At 47.2% G+C, this 20,017-nt stretch overlaps 1 protein-coding gene across 1 annotated transcript in view; it reads left to right on the top strand.

Moving 5' to 3' along the window:
- MDGA1 (MAM domain containing glycosylphosphatidylinositol anchor 1) overlaps positions 1-20,017 on the top strand; it is a 147,827-nt gene that overhangs the window by 106,448 nt on the left and 21,362 nt on the right. The window contains exons 11-13 of the mRNA XM_061990184.1: positions 11,368-11,545; positions 12,628-12,651; positions 19,800-19,952. Of these exons, the coding sequence (XP_061846168.1) occupies positions 11,368-11,545; positions 12,628-12,651; positions 19,800-19,952 (355 nt within the window). The remainder of the gene's footprint in view (positions 1-11,367; positions 11,546-12,627; positions 12,652-19,799; positions 19,953-20,017) is intronic.

Below are 20,017 nucleotides of genomic sequence, written 5' to 3'. Positions count from 1 at the left end.
CATTTGTAGTCAGTTAGTTGGAAAAATTTGTAATATGAGTGGTGGCAGGTTAGTTTTGCCTCAGACTCATGGTACCACTTCTCTGATTATCCAAAGTAAGGTAACCTGCCCAGAACACAATAGCTGAAAGTTGTACAAGGTGGCTTGCCATTCATAAGGTGCCTCGCAGCAGGGATTTTGTCTTAACATTCGCATTTCATAAGTACTTCTCCTAATGCAATTCAAATACTTGAGTGTGCAAGAGAGAAAGCAGGCTATTGCTTAGCTTGCCTAATACAAGGGAATAATTATGAACAGTTTTCCCACTCTCAGCTCTGTCTGGAATAGTTACAGTGCCTGAGAAGAACAGTACAAATAATCTCACTGGAAAGGCTCATATGATCTTAAAACACATCTAGTAGCAAAATCTCATCTATCTCTAGCTCCTAACGCCACTCTTCAGTGCACATTCAGGGTAAGGAGAATGTGAGAGAAAAGATAATCACAGTCCGCCAACCAATATACCCCTCACACCAGCCTTGAGGGCTTGAGATGTTGTTTTCACACCATTGTGCTTGTTCATATCCAGCAGGCTGTTGGCTTGTGTTTTACAAAGCTGAGCACAGGATGAAAAATGCTTTCCAGGTAGCAAAGATAAAAGTGAGTCCTTGGTGTGCGTCTCACCCACATTCCTTCAATGACTTCAACGGGTACATGTTAGTTTATTGAGTCTTTCCAAGAGCCCCTATCAACAGGCTGTGATGTAGCTTCCTCCCATTTACCCTGCTCATCTGTTGTTTTCAGCACTCAGCCTGTGTTCCTCCCACTGCTTCAGAGTCTCTTCTTTATCCACCTTCTTCCCCTTCCCCGTTTCCCCTCCTATTTTCCACCTCTTCTTTCTTTTGTTTCTGTTTCATTTTCTGTTTTTATTCATGGGTTTGTTTTGTTTATTTTTTCCTAGAACATGTTGGAGATAAGAGGAGAGACTGTGAGGGGGGAAGGGTACAGAAGAGACATGTAGTCTCTCCTGTAGCTAGTGACAAGCAAACAGGAGTAGGCACTAGATAGATATTTTGATTGTGTTTCATAAAGAAATGAAACGTACTCAGTCACACTGCCAGTGCAGACAGTGTGGAGGGCTTTGTGGCTGTTCCCACCTGTTTTCTGCTGCCTGCCTCTTCTTTACTACAGACAGGGCTGCAAGTGCAGTCAAGTTAGAGGTGGCCTATACGCTCTGAAATTATGCTTACCTATATACCTTCATGCCATGTGCCAAACAGGGAAATCCAGAGTCCCGCACGAAGGCTATTCCTGCTCCAGTAAGCTATAGCCTCATCCTTTATTAATTGTTTTTAAGGGTAAGGGTGTCCTAACAGAGAGCGCTGCCAGGGTCTATAGAGAACCCAAGAAAAGAAGCCTGAGACATGGCAGCTCCTGTTGGTGGAACTCCCTTGGTGGAACTCCCTTGGTAAGTTAACAACCATATTATAGAAAAAATGGCTCATATCTCAACCTAACGGGGTTGGAGCAAACTTGGGCTATGCAGAGCCAGAGTGCTTTTTCTTCCTGATACCAAAACTCCTGACAGCGTGGTGCATAGACACGTATGTGAGTTTGACTGCTGGCAGTCATGTCCAGTGCAAGAAAATGGATGGAAGAGCAGATTGTGATCACTAAGATGGACGTAAAGCTGGATCCAGTAAGGCACCAAGCATTGCTGATCTTCAGATGTGAGACTCAAAAGAGACTGGAACCATAGCTCTCTGCAGGAAGAGGGTGTGGAACAATATGAGGGATATTGTCTCTCATTCAGCTTGTGCCCATACTGTAGGCAGAGGGGTGATTTCAGGCTCTATAGTGCATAGTCAAGTACAGATGAGATCTTGTAGCAGCATTATAGAGTTTCCAGTGCAAACAGAAGGACTGCATGTGCCTTCAGGATCATCAGGATCAGATATGGCTGCAAGATGGTATGAGAGAGACAGCAAGGATAGCTAGACACGTGCAACCTCTCTAGCTCAGCACCAACCACAGTGACACTGACAGGCTCCTTGCACAGACTGGGGAGTGTATGGCTCTCCCTCCTTTCCCATTGATCACGAAATTCAGGTGCTAGTTTACTCCTTTTCTCCTTCAGCGTTCTGGGCTCAGGATGCACAGCCCTGCAATGCCCCAGTAAGCCCATGGCTCGTGAAGTTGCCAGTCATGCTGGGCCTCATTTAGGGCTTTTACTTGAATGTCTCCCTGACAGAGTGAAGATTAGGTCTGTTCTTCGTAGACTGGGGAACATATGCTAATAAAATACATATTGCTTTTTGATCAGCCCCTAATGAAAGACATTATTGAAGAGTGTGGAACAAGCACTTACAGTAATTCATGACAGCACCAATTTGGCTTCTCAGAGAAGCTGTAAACTGCTTCTCTTGGCACCTAATGAGGATGGGCAGCTGATTGTATGTGCAGGAGGAAGAGAGAGAGAGACTGTCTCCTGACTTAGATGGCTTCGGCTGTCCTCTGTAGCTACTGAAGGTTGCAGTTCCTTCTGTCTTTGGAGCCTCAGATGTTTCAGCCCAGAAAGGGAACTTCCTGATAAGGACAATTTAGGACTAAAAGCTTCGAGGACTCATCATTTAGGCTAAGTAATGGATTTGCTCTGGCTATCCATGCTTGCTTAACCCCAGAATCCTAACCATGGTTGATGAACAACACAGGCATGAATTTCAGTTCACTGATGTGCTTGTCTGGTAAATGACAACTTTGTGTTTGCAATGTCATTATTTGCTCTGGGAAACTCTAACAAGTAATGGTTATCAAGCAAGGAAAATGCAACAAATACAGGTTAAACTTACCCTAGCTCTTTAATTGATGCTGTTAATACTTGACATCATTGTCGTGGTTTAGGCCCATCAGGGAACAAAGACCACGATTAGCCCCGAGTACCGAAGAGGCTGAGAATTGCTCAAGGGCAGGGAGAGCTTAATTGCCGCTTAAGGTTCAGGACAAAACAGACCAGGCCACTCGGTTTGGGGAAGAAAACAGAAAATAATTTAATGCAACATCAACTAAAACATACCCCCAAAACCCAAAACATAACCAAAATGAAACAACACAGAGTAATACATCAACGAAGAGTCCAACCAGCCTTTTTAAGAACACCTTCTTGCCACACCTCCCCTCTTCCCGGGCTCAGAGCCCTGATCCCGGGGTTTTTACCTTGTTCCCCCCTGAACGGTTCGGGGGGGCAGGCAGTGGGGGTTTCAGTTAGTCTGTTCTGGATAGCTTCTGCCGTTTGTCCCTCCTCAGTACAGGTGGACTCTGCACACATCCTCCCTGCAAGTCCATGGGGTAACTCACACGCATGGCAGCCCTGCACGGGCTGCTCCGACGCGCACCCATTCCAAAGGCTGCAGCTCCTCTCTGCCTCTCGTGTGGGGCTGCTCTGCAGCGCACAGGCTCTCCAGCACGGCCTGTGCCATGGCCGTCTCCTCACACAGTCCCTCGCCCGTCCGGGCTCACTCACATGGAGCTGCTGGTAACTCTCGGTCCTGCCATGGGTCTCCATAGGTTGCAGGGGCACAGCTTGCATTCTCGCCACGGCTTGCAGAGGGGTCTCTGGTCTATTGCTTCTCCTTCCTTCCTCCTTCTCTGGCTGAAGGGTCCGCGTGGTCGCCTCCATCTTGTATCACTCTTACACCTCCTGACTCGCATTCCAAATTCCCGTCCCCTAAATAGTGATGGCAGAGGCGCCAGATTGGCCCAGCCGGGCCAGAGGTGGGTCTGAACCCAGGAGCCGGGGGAGGGTCCGCAAACTCTTTACCAGGTCTTTACTGCAACCCACTCCCCCTGTTACTAAGCCAAAAGCTGCTCCTTGCTAAACCAGAACAATCATTCCCATCGAAGGTGGTGATGAAGTACTAACACAGGAAGATGTTTTAATCTAATCTGACAGGCCCACAAAGTTTGACAAGAGATTATAAAGATGCATCACAGTGACTGTCTTCATATCCAGACCAAATTTCTTCACTACCCAAAATGAACCCAAATGGCTTTACCAGCCAGTCAAGCCAGAATTCAGACTGTGCTACTGAAATTTTGTGCAGCTGACACCAGACTGGGAGGCAATGCCACCTCAGTGGAGGATCAGGATACCGTACAGAAGATCTGAAAGGTAGAAAACTACTTGAGTGGCTCAGGTGTGATGAAGTGCAGTGGTACAAAGTGGTACAAAGCAGCAAGGTCTTGAGTGCAGAGAGTGCTATCAGAGGAATCTGCTAGAGGCTGGAAGTTCATCAGTGGGAAATGACTGAAGTGGAGGAACAATGTGGGTGAATGAATTGGCTTCAAGGAGCTGCTGGTAAGATGCAGGTATGAGAAAGGGCAAATGTGCTCCTGTGTGAAGCCTGAGGTACCTTCAGGCAAAGTGGAGAAGTGCTACTGCATCCTATAAATAGGCCTGGGATACCAAACTCTGACAAATGGGATCATGTAGGAAAGTATTATAGAGTAGATGAGGGAAAGTGAGAGTCTGTGTTACAAAAGGAGGCATAGCGTGCTCAGCTTGTTTAGCCTAGCAAAGCAAAGGCTGAGAGGCAGTGTGATTTCTGTCTATAAAACATCAGGGGGTCAAGCAGCAGGGAGGGAAAGGAGCCATTTAAGCTAAAGGACAGTATTGGCACAAGATCAACTGGGTGCAAGCTGCTTGTGAATAAATTCAGGCTGGAAATGAGAACATTAGGGTGACCAGGCTCTGGAACAGCCATCCATCAGGAGAAGCAAGACAAACGGAAATGGCTTTTAAGATGGGACGTGGTACATTCATGAAATGAATAAGCAGGGTGGCTCCTGGGGTGACAGTGGACCAGGCTCTGTCTGCTGGCAACATAGTTCCCCTACAGTGTCCCTAGACATGGCTGCACTTTTCCCTTCTCTGAACTCCTGGAGGATGAGAGGGGGCTGCCAGTTGCAGAGAGGTTTTATCCTGCTGCCAGAATACAGGGAGCAAGAATGAAGTCTGTGGTGCTCAACTGCAATGTCAAAGACAAATGGTTTTCCTCTGGTCTGGCTTGTGGTGCCAAGGTGACATCAAGGACCAGAATCTCAATCCATTGCTGTGTGTAAATGGGAACAAGTGGGAGAGAAGGGACAGATTTATGGTACATTTTTCCATCATTGTGGAAAATACTGGAGTCTCATGTTCAGGAAAGGTCCCTAAAATTCCCTGTCCCCACCTCCCTCCTGTGCCTGTTTCTGAACATTTCCGCATGGAACTAATCTCCTGGGCTCTGATTCTCCAGCAATGGAGAGTGAGGCTGGTCTTTGGATAGTTTTCTCTCCATCTCTGACACTGTAAACTCTGACACACATAAATCCTGTCATCATCTTTTCCTTTTTATTTTTTTTTTTTATTTTTGAGTTTAAGAAGTCCATGACATCTAAGTGCTGTGAAGTTACCTCTCTGGAAGGCATCTTGTAGTTTTGGAGGTGCAACTGGGGCAGAAATTGAGGGCAAAATATGTCTGTTGAGACAGGTGGGTATTTTTCATTGAAGAGCCCTTTGTTCATCTCAGGAGTTATTACCAGATCAATAACAAAACTCAGCCTCTTCCAGTCCCCAGGGTCGAATGCTCAGGAGTATCCTTTCTGTCTGTCATCAGTTTAGGGCCACAGATACTACCAGTCCAGTCATGTTGAGGGCAATGGCGTGACTGTTTCTGGTCTTTGTGAATGACACTCTCTTTGGAAGGGAGCAGCTGTGTCTTAGCTAGACTTTGTTGGGGTAAGTTCACAGCAGTTGCAGTCACAGGGGAAAACTGATAGGAGATGATGCCTGCAGCACTCTAAGACAGAGCTGTGTAATTCTTGGAAAACACTGGTAAAAACAGGAGGCTCTTTCAATACTGAGCGGCTTTGTCTGTCACAAGAAAAGTGCCTTTCTGCTGTCGTCACCTTCTTTTGGTCCTTGCACCATGCTAAATAGGGATGTCTAGGGATGAGAAACTGGGGAGCTTGGCTGAGACAGATTGTTTTCCTGGGCACATGAGAGACTTCACACCTATAGCAGCCAGAGCACTGAGCTTTGAATACCACCTTGATTGCTGCTTGCTTGAAAAGCAACACTTTTTTTCTGTAGTGTCGTGTGACAGGACTGACTAGGAGTAATGGACATAAGCTGGAACACAAAAAGTTCCACTTAAAATGAAGGAAAAACTTCTTTCTTGTGAGGTTGAGGGAGCACTGGAACAAGCTACCCAGGAGAGCTGTGAAGTCTCCTTCTCTGGAGGTTTTCAAAACCTGCCTGGATGCGTTCCTATGTGACCTGATCTAGGCAGACCTGCTCGAGAGGTGGGGTTGGACTAGATGATCTTTAGAAGTCCCTTCCAACCAATTCTATGATTCTCTGAAGAGTCCAGCCCACCAGCTGCACAGACAGTTGAAGATTATTTTGTCCACATTATTGCCCAGTGCTTCTTTCAAGCTTATTTGAGATACCCGTGCTTGCTGCAGCATCAGGCTCCCCACAGCTCCTGATCCCACGCACATCTGCTGTCCTGTCAGTGTCCTGACACTCGTAGATGAGAGAGAAGCAGTGAGGGGGACTCAGCCTGATGTCCCTCCTGCATGCATACCGTTGACACTATTTGTCACTTGTACTTCTCTGTGGAGCTGTACGGAGAGCAAGGAAGAGCCTGCCAGAGGGAGGGAGCCTGTGTGGGAGGCTGCTGTGCCACACCCACTGGCCTTTGCCATCTCCTCTCCCTTCCAAAAGGCCTGCACAGCTGGGGATGGGAGCGGGGAGGTTTCCCAGTGGCTCATGGTTGCGGTTAGCTGGTGAAGATGGAGTGGGAGTGCAGGCAGCCACCCTCAGCTCATTTGTGCTGCAGGAAGGAGCAGCTGGGGGAATTTGAATGAGGCTGAGAAAAAAAAGGGAGTGTGCGTGGAAAGGTTTTGGAGGAGAGATGCTGGAAAGCAGTGCTTGTGCTTGTGCCCTGAGTTGAGAAGTTGTAGAAGGAGTGGGACAAGTAATGAGAGAGTGGCAGGAGTGAATAGCAATGCTGGGAAGCTGCATGCTGCTAGAGTAGTTCCTTTGCTCTGATCAGCTTCTGAGGCAATCTACATGGTTTTAATGTACTTTTTTCTATCTGGTGTTTGCAACAATTCCCTGGAGCTTGGTGATGAAACAGGTTTTCTTTCTAATTTCTCCCTCAAACAAGCATGCACAGCTGCTTAATGTGCTGCTGGTTGTGAGACCACACACGTGGCTACACAGGTCACACCAAGTCCCAAGTAGGGACTATCATGGTTTTGTGAATCTCTGCTGTGGTTTGTTGAGCAGGGCTGCAACATTAACTATCAGTAGATGTGTTTATTAATACCCCTTGACTTTATTATATCTGCTAGCTGATATGTACCTGGCTTAGGCACCATTCACTCTGCAAACAACATTCTATTTTCCTTTAATAGCCTGCACAAACAGAAAATGTAAATTTGGTAGTGTCATACTTTGGACCCCTCTGTTGTGACAGCTTCCCAGCTGGAAGCTGGAGATGGAAACCGGGGGAAGGGTAGTGCTCTGAGACTCTCGGTGTGTACTCCTGGACCACGAGCCAGCTTGGCTGGCCACAGTGGGGCGAGCACTCTCTTAATATCATGAGCCAGCTCAATACATACCAACAGAATGTAACGGTGAGAAATGAGAAAGGGCAGACCCAATTTGCAGGACCTGAATGCTTGATGGCTAAGTACATATGAGTATGTGAGTGTGCTCTCCCTTGGTTGCTAAAACTTGCAAGTGGCAGGTGAGAGGGATAGGTTGGATGCTGTGTATGCAAATACATATATCCCACGTGGGCTGTTTTTTTCTTTATAAGGTCTTTTTAGTGAACTGTTTCTGCAAGAACATTCTCTCCTCTGCAGCCTGTGTGATAGTCACAGCCAGCCTGTAGAAACTGTAGGTTTGTTTATTTTTTCCCTTCCCATCCCCTGCCTTTGATTATTGGAAATGAAAGGAGGTGAAAGCAGAGATGAGTCTGTGGATTGCTCTGTACTCTTGTTGTGGCCCCACTGGCGGCATCCGGAGCCTGGTGATGAATGAGCTTGTTGCATGAGATTCTCCACTGAGGCTTCAGCATCTTTAATAAGGTGGCCAGCGTTTCACTGTCCTCTGTGCCTGCCTCTGCTTTATTAACTGCACTGCAGCAATATTAAGCTGGAGCTCTGGGCCAGCATGATCAGGAGGAGGAAGAAGGCAGAGGAGGGAGGGGAGAACACACCATGGTAGCATGGGAGAAGAGCATGCAGGGAGCAGGAGAACAAGAGCAGCGGCAGGTGACTGAAGGATTTTAAAATGTATTTCTGCTAGACGAATGTGTGTGTGTCTATACAGACCTGATGCTGGCACTCAGGGAGGCTAAGGATCTTTAGGGAGGGAGAGGCAAAAACAGACCTTGGCCTTAATGTCTTTGCCTGCTGGACCTCTGCTAGTGACTGCAAGCTGGCTAAGCAGCTGGCAGCAGCTGTCCCTTTTTTTCTCCCTTGCACTAATTTCATGCTCTTTAAACTGGACTGGCAGCTCATCTGGCGCCTTCTCCTGATGGCTGCAGCTAGCCCAGGGGAGACATTTGGCCCATGCTGCTTTTCCCCCAGAAGAGCCAATCTTTCCAAAAACATCCCAGGCTAAGTTCTGTCGGGATGCCAGGACTCTAGTAAGGATATGTGAGGGCATCCTTGCTTGCAGACAATTGCTGTGTCTGTCTGAGTTGCTACCTGAATAGAGATGGGACATAGACTGAGAAAAGAGTTGGGTCCCAAGTGTGTGGTGGAAGGACAGACCCCTTGCAAAACTTTTCCCCTATGTTCCAAGAGGACGTATGTGTCATGCCCCAGCTGTGCCTTTCCTATTACCTAGTGATCCAAGTCTCTCCTGAGAAGCAGAACAGTTGCAACCTATGGAGGGCATATGTGTCTTGATTGTATTTTGTTTCACAGCCAAACCTGTGTGGAAGCCAGATATTTGTTTGGTTAAACTCATGTGCCCCTGAGGATAGACTCAACTGGGAGATCTAGAGCTTTGCGGTCCAGGCTGGAGGCTGATTTCTCAGTTTGTCCTGGATTAGGTGATGTGGGAGAGTATGTGATTTGACATTGCTCCCGGAGGCTTTAGATACCCAAATTCCACCTAACTCCCAGCTGAGGTGGAATTTGCACTGTCTGAATCTCACCCTCAGGCTTCTCTCCAACTCTCCATTTTGTTTCTCTTCTAAAGGTTATGTCTAGACGAGGGAAATGGCTCCTGACCTCCTCTTATTTGCTGGCTGCCTTCCCAGCACCCGGCTCATGGCAGCCTGTGGGGAGGAGCTGCCACCAGCCCCCTGCCCAGTCAGGCTCTGCTCCCCAAAAAGCACCATGCCAGGAGCCATACCGCTCCTGCCTCTGGTTCATGATCCCTCCTCTCCCCCCAGATAACTGGGATGTCTGGTGCTCGTGATTCCGGGTGAGATGGCGGCTGCTGGGAAGCAGCTCCGCTCTCGCCTGGCAGAGCGGCGGTACGGCGGGCTGGCAGATGGGAAGGCTGAGCAGCAGGCGTGCCAGTTGGACCAGCACCCAGCTTCTCTGCATGCCTGTGTGCAGATTGGGCGTCTTTGATACGAATGGATCCTGGCAGCATCCCCACACCAAGTTCATGCTTGGTTCCCAGAGCTCTGTTCTGGTCCTGCACACTGAGACTGCTCCCAGCTGCCTTGCAGGAAGGCACCAACCTGCAGGGAAGGAACGGAGCAGTTCTCAGATCTCTGACCCATCTCACCCCAGAGAGGAAGAAGAAGGTGCAGAAAGCAGTTCCTCAAGCAACTTACACCCCAGTCTGTTTAGGTACAAAGGTCTGGTTTAGATAAAATCTGTAAGGCAGGTACAAAGTTGTTCTTCACTGTGAAAACCACATGCAGCCACAGGTTCTCAGGGACCAGTCCCTGCCCTGACACAGTACCGTGGCAGGATCTGATCCAGTCCTGCGCCTTCACTAGAGAGCACCATCCAAACTGTGGATGGATAAGCTCAGATGATGAGGTTGGTTGGTTGATCCTGGCCATGTTGGAACTGAACAGGGACAGGAAGCTTCTTCCAGCACAGGAAGTTCTCCAGGGGCAGACAATTGCTTTTGATTTTGAACTTACAGTTGTGTACATTAGGGCTGGAGGCAGGCAGAGGAAGGATGGCATATGCTTGGTTTTACCAAGCACCATATCTGCATTGCTCCCTGGCCCTGCCTTGCTGACGACCTTCACTCCTGCCATGCCCTCATTCCATCTTCTTGCCTCACACTCTCCACACTGACAGATTCACTGTAAATCTTGCTCCCTGCATCCCTGTTGCAGTAATCCTGTAACTTCAGAGTTAATGGTGACCACTGCCAATCAGGAGAATTGTCTTTGCAATGAAACCTCTTGGCCTAAAGGATATATCAGAGGCGAAAGGAGGTTTAGCATCTGGGGACAGCAAACACTGGGCCAGAGAAAGCCCTTCCAAAGGTCATTTTACCAGGACCAGCATCCCCAATAACGTATCTTGCCACAAGGATCCAGGCACTGCACATCAATAGGCAGGAAATTGTATCTTCCTAATGAAATCCTTATTCTTGTCCTTCCACCACCAAGCAAGCATGACTGTGGCAGGGAAGTTTCACTGACAAGTAATTCATCATTTTTAGTGGTGGTGATATTTTTCCCATCCTTTTCTTGAAACTTAACAAACTGAACAATGTTCAGCTAGCATGGTTCAGCTCCTTCCTCAGTGGGCATCAGAGAAAGAGGGAGCCTATGAGTGACTCCAGAGGACTGCTGACTTGAACTAGGCCTCTTTCTCTGTGCTGTGAAGGCAGCATGGGCTAGAGTTCAAGGATGGATCCTGTGGAAGAGTGCTGAGGAAGTATAGTGGTAGATGGATCCCAGTGAGGCATCAAATGAAATGCCACAGGGCCTAAGCAGCAAGTGAATGAGTTTGGCAGCAATGATTGGGAAACTGAAGGGTATTTTGGCAAAATGTGATGCAGTATGTGCAGAGGACCTTGGTGTACTAATGGAGGTGTGTTGGATTCATTCTTCCCCTCTTGGAGACACTGGTTCTGAGACAGTTGCTGCAGGACCCATAATTCAAGTTATTCCCCCAATCAGGAGAACCTCAAGGCTTCCCTTCGGGGAAAGCTCAGCCTCCTGATCACTGTTCTGTACCAGGGGTAGGAGTTTTCAGACCAATTCCACGTGAAGATCTCATTGATAAACCAAGCATACATGATTGTGTAGGAAAAGGAGGAATAGAGTGTTAGATGGTGGATAGGATCCCTCAGGTTTCCAGTTTCAGGATTTTTGTAACACTGTGAGTTCTTTTTCTGTGCAGCTGTCTCAGAGAAACACCATCCAAACCTTCATTCCTGTGCAGAAAATGGAGAAAGGCCTGTTGCTGGAGCACATCTTGCCCAATCTGAAAGTGCCTCAGAGCTATGAAGTTCGCCTGACACCCATCACCAGCTTTGGGGCTGGAGATATGGCTGCTCGCATCATCCGGTACATGGAACGTAGGTGTCTCCTCCTCGGTCCTGGCTACGAGAGCAGGTCCGAGCCTCAGACCTAGGGGACATGGGCATGTGTAGATGTTGTCTCTGTGACCCTTGGGTGGACCTCTCTGCTCTATGAAGTTTTGATGGCATGCTGCTATCATGTTTGGCCATATTTTGGCTGTTGCCATCAATGCAGAGCACTAGAAAGACAGCTCTGAGGCCCAGTCTCCACTCATCCTTCACTCAGCAGCTCTGGCTTGCAGTCTGTGCTCTGTGGGCAGGAGAGCCCCAAAAACCCAGTCCCTCACCAGGCCGTGCTGCAGCTTCCCATGGTACATTGGCATATTTTAGAGTGCAGCCACTGGGAACTGCGTGTTAGTCACATACCCATAAAAGTAAGAGGATTTCAGGGGACTTCAGATATTCCCAGAGCTGAATGCACAATTTCTTTCATAACTACTCACTACTAAAACCTGTAGCTCTGTCCAGTACCCTGAATCCCAGATCATCCCATTGATACACATTGACCATGCTTCTCTCTCCAGCATCAGTTCACAATTCTCCCCATTACCATAGCTTTATGATTTCTTTATTCTTCTTGGGAGTTCAGACCCCGTATTTCAGCAGAAAGTACGGATCTGCCTCCTTCTGTGTTTGCATGATTTTACACAACCCTCATCTCCCATGGAATGACAATGTGTCTGGTGTCCCCAACATACCTGTTGTCTCAAAATTTCCACAGTGTCTCAAACTGTTTTGATGTCCCTCTTAGATATCAAACTTCAGTGTCTAAGTAGGTGCTGTCCCAGTGGGTGCTCCTGAAAGAAACTGCTAGCGTTGCCAGAAGGATTCATCTGTGCAATCCCAGGGTCACCTCTTAGGTGGGGTTTTCTTAAGGTCTGTCACTGCTTGGATCAGTCAGCATCTTATTTGTCACCAAGGCAGACACCCAGCAGTGCTATTTCACAGGGATGCTGCTAGGAGATTTGTGCATCTATGGCCTTTCTTGGTGTGTTTGTTTTATTTTTGGACTTTGATTGTGATCTGTAATTTGAGGGAGTACTAACTGTTCTGACTTGTTTTTCTGTTTCCTCTTCCAGCAATCAACTATCCCAACCCAACAGGTAAGCAACAAAGCCTTTGTGGTTACGTTTTGAATGTGATGCATGTTGGTCAAGTGCTGCAGCAGATCAGACAAGCCAAACAGCTGGAATACACAGCTGACTTTGACAAGCCTTTTTCCCCAAAAGAGGATGAAATTGCATACACTAATGCTTCCAGTAAGCAATACCATTCGTTGTATCTTGAGTTATTGCCAGGAGATGTACCTCATAGATATGCCTCCCACTCAGGATATCTCTGTGACTGGATTGTTGTGGTCTACCCCTAACATTAGTAATCTTCATCTGGTAAGCAGGTTACTAAATGTTCTCCAAAATGTCTGTGTTTAAGGAATGTATATCCCACATCCTCTTCTGACCAGGAAGAATACTGTTTGACATCTCTGCAGGTCAGTAGAGAGCAGTCTCCAGCTGAGATCTGCTTCTTGCAAACTCCTTGAGCATAGCCCCTTTCTTCTTTGCCTCCAGCATCATCACAGTTTATAGAATCACAGAATTTACCTTCTGGTCTTTGCTGCCAAATACAAGCCCATCTTTACTGAGCACCCAGAGTTCTCACTGATTTTCATTGAATGCACATCCCAGAATGATGGTCTTTAACAAGAGCATGATAGTGCCCATCAAGCATAAAAGAGGATTTCTAGCATGCTGTAGGTAGTGGTGGAGTAATCTTCAGGGGATGAAACAAAGTCCTTTTGTTTCAATTGTTGGATAAAAGCCCAGGCAAAGCTCTTAGGAAAAGATGAGCACACTACTTACTGGTGGTCTATGGGAAGCAGGTAGTTCCACATAGCTGTTTCTTCTCCCTGTTTGAGTCAGCATTCTGTCTTTTTCTATATTATTCTGTGTGCATGTAGACAAGTGCTACTGCTGCACTGCAGGGTAGCAATGGGAAGTGGAAACCAGAATTAGGCAGCAGTAGCCATGATTCAGGATATCTTGTTAAGGCAGCCATCAGGCATTCACTCTTGCAAGAGGGTGGTTTGATGAACCATATTCTCTCTGAGAGCAGGTGTTTCTTACAGAACCAGAGGGATTTTATGGCTCTAATTCCTGATTCCATTTGCTTTGCTTTCCCCCACTTTCTGATCCTCTATAAATATTCTCCACAGAGGATATGCTGGGAAACACTGAGCATATTGCAAGGGACATGCTCCAGAATGTGTCCCTCTACTCACTGGAGAAGGCAAGCATCCCAGCCCACAGGTGGAAGTGACAAAATCAGGCCCTTTGCCAGTTGCTTTTATGCTATAGAAATAACTGGTAAAGCCAGAGCAACTTCAGTCCTAATTGTATTAATCTCTTGGGGTACTTGTAAACTGGCCTTCAGACTGCACACCTAGGGTTGCACTGGCAGCTTGATCCGAGACTAAAGGACTGCATGAGATTTGCCTATAGGGCAGAATAACTCAGACTGAGTTATATTTTCATGCGGTAAACCCAACACTCAAGATTTCCCTTTGATACAAGTTACCCAGCCTGTGCTGGATGTTGGTGTCCCTGAGACAGTCATTAGAGTTGTGCATGTGAGTTCAAGCCTTGATATTTATGACCTAAGCTTGCACCCACCACACTTGCTTTCAGGGATATCCCTTCCTTTGAGACCTGCTGAAGGTAAAATAGGAGCAAGAAGCCTCTTAGCTCTGTCTCTGGGCTACAGCTGACTTCCCAGACTCTTATCCCAGTTACATGGAAATCTCTGCCCACTACCTTTTCCCACTTCCCCTGCTACCACCACCCCCAGGAAAAAGGGTTGGGACAGGATTGTAAAGCTATCCTCACGCCAGACTGCCTAGCCAAATTCTGGGAACAAACATTAAGAGCTCTCAAGTGAAAGGCAAAGATTAGATGATTAATGCCTCTGGCAGCCTGATCCAAGGGCATGCACAATGGTGATTAATTTACAAACTCTGAGAGTCACTTAATACAATTATTTCTTCATGCGCTTTCTCTCTCAGCCTAATAAGATGTTAACGACATTGGGGCAGGCATGCATGTGGTATGGTTATAGAGCCAGGTACTGGGGTTATAAAGCAAAAGCACAGTAAAAGCAGACAAAGTGAGCAAAAGACATTGAGGATTTCAAATATTTAGAGTTAGCAATAAGACTGACTGTAATACTTAAAAATCAGTTAATCTGGTTTTAAAAAACAGAATTTGTCTTTAAAAAACTGTCTTAGAATTATCTTAATGCTAAGGTGTTGCCTTAAAGATCTCTTTAAATAACTGATCATTTTGATGTCATAACTAAATTCCAGTGCTTAGGGATCTGCTCTGTCCTTCTTACCCCTTCCCTGCAATTTCATTTGGATGTAACCTTCACTTTCTAACCCATACCGTGTAGTGCTGCTCCACAAGCTATTCCAGCTCATTAGTGATGGGTGGTTCGGTTTCCCCGTTTCTAGCAACCTTGGTGATGAGGGTATTAATAAGTATACGGGTTTTCTAGTTTTGGGTGTTTTTTTCCTCTTGGCCAGTGTGTTTTGCTTTTCCAGAGCAGCAGCACTATTTTTCTTGTATCTGCAGCCTGGCTGTGTGTGGTGCTGAAATATTTTGGGATCATGGACAAGTGCAGTGGGTAGCGATCAGTACCAGATGCTGGTAGTTGTAGATTACTCTGGCTCATTGCTTACTGTCTAGTGCTTGCACGTCTTGTCTCTCATAATGCCTCACAGTCCAGGGGAATCTGAGCTTGCTGCCCTGTTGCAAACATGTGGGAATGAGATGTGAATGAGCCTGGTGTTTAGAGTTGGATTCCTCAAGTCTGTGCCCATTATCAGAAATATGTGTAACATGAAGGTTTAAAAAGGTGACTGCCAACAATTCCTTGTATCGTGATGGTGAATAGGATTGTCTGGGCCATATTACCCCCCTGTTGCAGATGGAGATGCTAAAGCAGATGGCAATCCAGTATGACCCAACCGGTTACAGTATTGTGAAGCCTTCTTCCATTACTTCTCATAAATGCTTTAGAAGCTTACTGTGGAGGAGGCTGTTCAGTGCAGTTTCTTGGGTGCCAACACACTTTGAGGTCACAATACAGGTTTCATTGTATTCATTTTCTAGGTGGTGAAACCGATCTCCAGAGGGAAAGTGATAGCCTGTGAGTCACACAGAAGGTGTGCAACAGAGCCGAGGCTCAGAGCACAGTCCCTTATAGTCCAAGCCAGTTTCAGCTGTCAGACCACAGCTAAATGACGAAGGCAATTTTATTCAAGAGTGCTCCATCTGCTATTCACCCATAGTCTGCAGCTAGAATAGGATTATTACTTTTTGCATTCATCTGGCAGCCAGGATTTCAGGACCAGGGATGGCTTCCCCCTAAGGACTTAAGATGAAAACCTCCATTATGTTTCTCAAGAAGGCAAAGCAACAAGAAATGCCAATAGTCACGTCAGAGGGTCTCTCCCCTGGGAATATGGAGAGATGTCTGTAACCAGGAACAAACATCTCTGCACTTTGAGCTGCTGCCACTGCAAAGCCTGCCAAGGAAATCTGTTTGGTGAAGACAGAGCTAACTCCAGCCTTTGAGGAACCAGCTCCCCTGCCACCTCTACCTTGCCTCTAACAATACAGAGAACAACTTCAGTGTTCAATATTTAAATCCCCTGTTTAATTTTTAAACAGGAAGCTTCCTTTGCTCTGCAGTGCTGAGCCAGGTTCCCTGGCAGATGGTGTGAGTCTGCAAGAAGGTTTGCTTCACACAGCCGAGGTCAACAGTTAGATCACTGCTCTGGCCTCTGAGACACAGTAGGTCATTTAAAGGTTTTCTTTTCAGCTGGATCTGCCAGGTTTCTCCTGGTGAGCCTTGCTGATAACCATCCAGAGGTGATGTGCTGGTGGTTCCCCAAACCACACTGAACATTCCTAAGTTATTCTGGGCACCTCCACTCCTAGCTTGAAGAAACACCAGAGCTTTGCCTTCCTGTGGCTTGTTTTAAACCAAAGGACCAGAAGTCGGTGCATTTGGGTTCTGTTTCCAGCTTCAGTACTGACTGCTGTGACCTTAAACGTGTCTCTCTCTACCTTTATGTATCTGTTTCCCCACATGTAATGCAGGAGATACATAGAAAAAGGCATTGCTGCCTCATAGAGGTGTTAAAAGCCTCATTCATTAGTTGTTGCAAAGTGCCTTGAGATTCTGACCTCAGCAGAGGCAATGTGCTGTAATTGTAAACTGGACCGCCAACGGTGTTGCACATAAGCTTGATCATGTTGTAGTATTGTGGTGCAAAGGAGCCTTCTTGTTTTATGCCCTGTGCTACAAGTGTTGCCTTTTGGAAGTAGTTGCATCTGAGTGAGAGGAGTCGGGGCTCTGTTTTGGCATTAAAAGATCCTTCTTCAAGCTTTCAAGTTTTTCTCTCTGAGCAGTATCACCCCATGGGTATGTGGGGCTTCCTACAAATGAGGCACAGTAGTCCACCAGCTGGCACATCCAGGCCTTGATGTTAAGCTGGGAATACTCTCCTGTGTTCTTGTCTCATGCAGCTCTCTCCTATCTCCACTTGAGTTTGGACTTTCTCCTTGATCTGCCTCTTTCTTGGTTTCTGTGACTCGACCTTTGTGGGTTTGTTCCCTCTCAGTCAGTTGCCTGGCTCATTGGTGTTACAGCTTTCAACTCTACTTTCCACCTCATATTCCCCACCAAGGAAATTTTGTGCTGGAGAAAGATGTCACCTTTCTCCTCTGGAGGTCCACATGTACAGCAGGGTCAGAGGTGCACATCATCTTGTTCTCTTTGATTGCAGAAGGACAGTCACAGTAGATCCTGCTGTGTAAGATAATGCTATTGTAAGGAAAACTTGTCTTCTGACTGCAGCTGACAACCTGTGAGCTGGAGCCATGTAAATGTTTGTCTTCATTCTGATGGAGAAAAGCTAGGGTTGTTAGACCAACCCAGCAGAATCAGAATGCTATGGGCTCCAGTCCTTCCTCTGAGGACCAGGGGGTGTGTGGTACAGCTTTCAGAGAACTCCCATGAGAGAGGGAAAGACCTTTGGAAGCTGCCTTCTCATCCTTTCCTCCCTCCATCTCCTTGTGCTGGAGATGAGAAACCTCTCCCTCCTGCTTCCCACCTAGTTGCCCTGCCTCAGACCCTGCAGGCATCCACCCCTTCCTCTTCTCCTTCCTCCTCCCTTCTCCTTCAGCTCCAGTGGCCATGTGGCCCCCTATGCTCAGCCCTGTGTAGCAGTGGCTAATTTGGATTAGGATGCTAATTAGAAATGAGCGGATTGAACGGAAAGCACTTAGGCAGGGTTAATCAGCAGTTAAGTGGGCAACCGAGACAAGCTCCCCACTGCTGTGCTCAGCTCGAAGGAGCAGCGTTTCCCGCTGAGCTTACAGAGAAACTGGCCGCCTTGGTCTCTCAGTGAGGCCTGTGGCTGGCAGCACAGTACCTAACCTGTGGTGGCCAAGACCTTTTGGCAGGCCACAGCAGGAGGTTGTCTTCTCTTTTCTCACTGCTTTAGTGGGATGCTGGAGAGAGACAGGCAAGAAGGGAGAACCCGTTTCCAGGACAGGGCTGGGCAAGCTTTCAGTGTCTGGATGATGGTCATTGTCATTTCCAAATGGAAGAAGGTGAAGGGGCTTCAGCTGCAGGGTAAGAACCAGGATGCTGTTCATTTTATGGGTAGTCTCTCCTCTCTGGTACAAGATGGCAGATCTTGTTAGGCATGGCAGCTGTGTGAAGCTCCTACGGTCACGATGTACCATGTCTCGAGGTTTTGGGCCTGGTGTTGTAGGAAGCTCCCCATCCCATCCCATCAGCGGCATAAGGTTGCTGACCTTGTTCTGCCCTACATGCCCTGCTAGCTTCATCCCTGCTGGAACAGAGGGCCTCCTGCCGAGGAGCCAGAGGAAACCACTACTGAAAATATAAGCCAAGTTGGCATTTGAGCTTCTCTTCCTCTGGGCATGGTAATGGGAACCATGTAGTGGGATTAACTCCAAAAAGTTGAATCTTACACCAGCATGCCGTGGATGAGGTTTTTAGTGCTTAGCAAGAGCCTTGTTCTCCTATATGTATGTGTTCTTTCATGGCTTTTAAGTGTTTTCTGATTCATGACACATTTCCTTGCTCTTATATAAAGGCAGAAGGTAGACATGTGTGCTTACTGTGTCTGCACCACTTGTGAGGTCTGAGATCCCACATTCAGTCCATTCTCCAGCTCTCGTTCCTGCCCAGGGACCTTTCAGAACACAGAACAATGTTCACATCAGATCTCAGACCTGGTTCCTCTTTCTCTTCTGCCTGTTTCCTCCATCCCTCTCCTTCAGTGTCAGTAGTGTAATGCTGTTTCTTGTCCCTTGTTTTTGTGGCTCAGGAACCACCTTTTTTTACCACAAAGGTGCCATCTTCAGCCTGATCAAGTCCAAATCATTCCAATCTCTCCAAGTCCGTATTGGGTTATGTCTCTGCACAGGATTTTTCACCTGTCTTACAGTATTGCTGTAGGGTGTGAGTGTCTTGTGGTACTAATAAAAAAACAAGGCCTATCAGACATGTGGTTGATCATACATAAAAATAAAACAGGTTGATCCAACATAAAGTCTTTTACCTCTGTGACTTGTTTTGTTAGGGGAACCAGCATAAGCTGCAATATCAAATGTGCCTTTTATCTGGTATAAATTGGATGTACTCTAGCTAAATGACACATTTGTAGCACTGAGTTGACCTCTTCTCCACAGCTGTTTTTTTCATGTGTGCCATAGTTTAGTTTAATATATAGCCCAAAGGGGGATCATCTGCTGGTGCTTTTTCCTCTCTCCTGGGGAAATTATTCTGCCATCAAGTTGTTCTGGTTTAAAAGCCCTTCTGGCCTGTTTGCCTTGAATGATCTTTCTACCCTCTTTTACATTTGCCCCCTCAGACCTCCCAGCAGAAATCTGTCTTTCTCTTTAGTCCTAACAGCCTCCTTCCATTTCATCAGACCATCACATCCATCAGCCTGGATTAACCCTTCCATAATCATACTAATCACGGACACATTCTACCTCCCTCCTGAGGTCAGGGGCTGCCCATCTGTCCCCAGCCTGACGCGAAGCCTCAGTGGTGACATAGCAGTGCTGTGAGACTTCCTGGAAGCACCCAGGCAGCCTTAGGGAGGAGATCTGAAAGGCAGCAGCTGACCAGCCCCTTCCCTTCTCTGCAGACAACACCTGCCGCTTTGAGGATGAGAAGATCTGTGGCTTCGTGCAGGACAAGATGGACAATTTTGACTGGACACGGCAGAACGCTCTGACCCAGAACCCCAAACGTACCGTCAACACAGGGCCCCCCACGGACATCAGCGGTACGCCGGAGGGTAGGCCCACATCTTGGTTTCTCTTGGCTTGGCTGTGGAGGCAAGATGCATGCTGATGCTCATCA

This window comes from Colius striatus, chromosome 2, assembly GCF_028858725.1.
Source record: "Colius striatus isolate bColStr4 chromosome 2, bColStr4.1.hap1, whole genome shotgun sequence".
Taxonomy (NCBI): Eukaryota; Metazoa; Chordata; class Aves; order Coliiformes; family Coliidae; genus Colius; species Colius striatus.
This window is presented reverse-complemented; position numbering and strand designations above follow the sequence as displayed.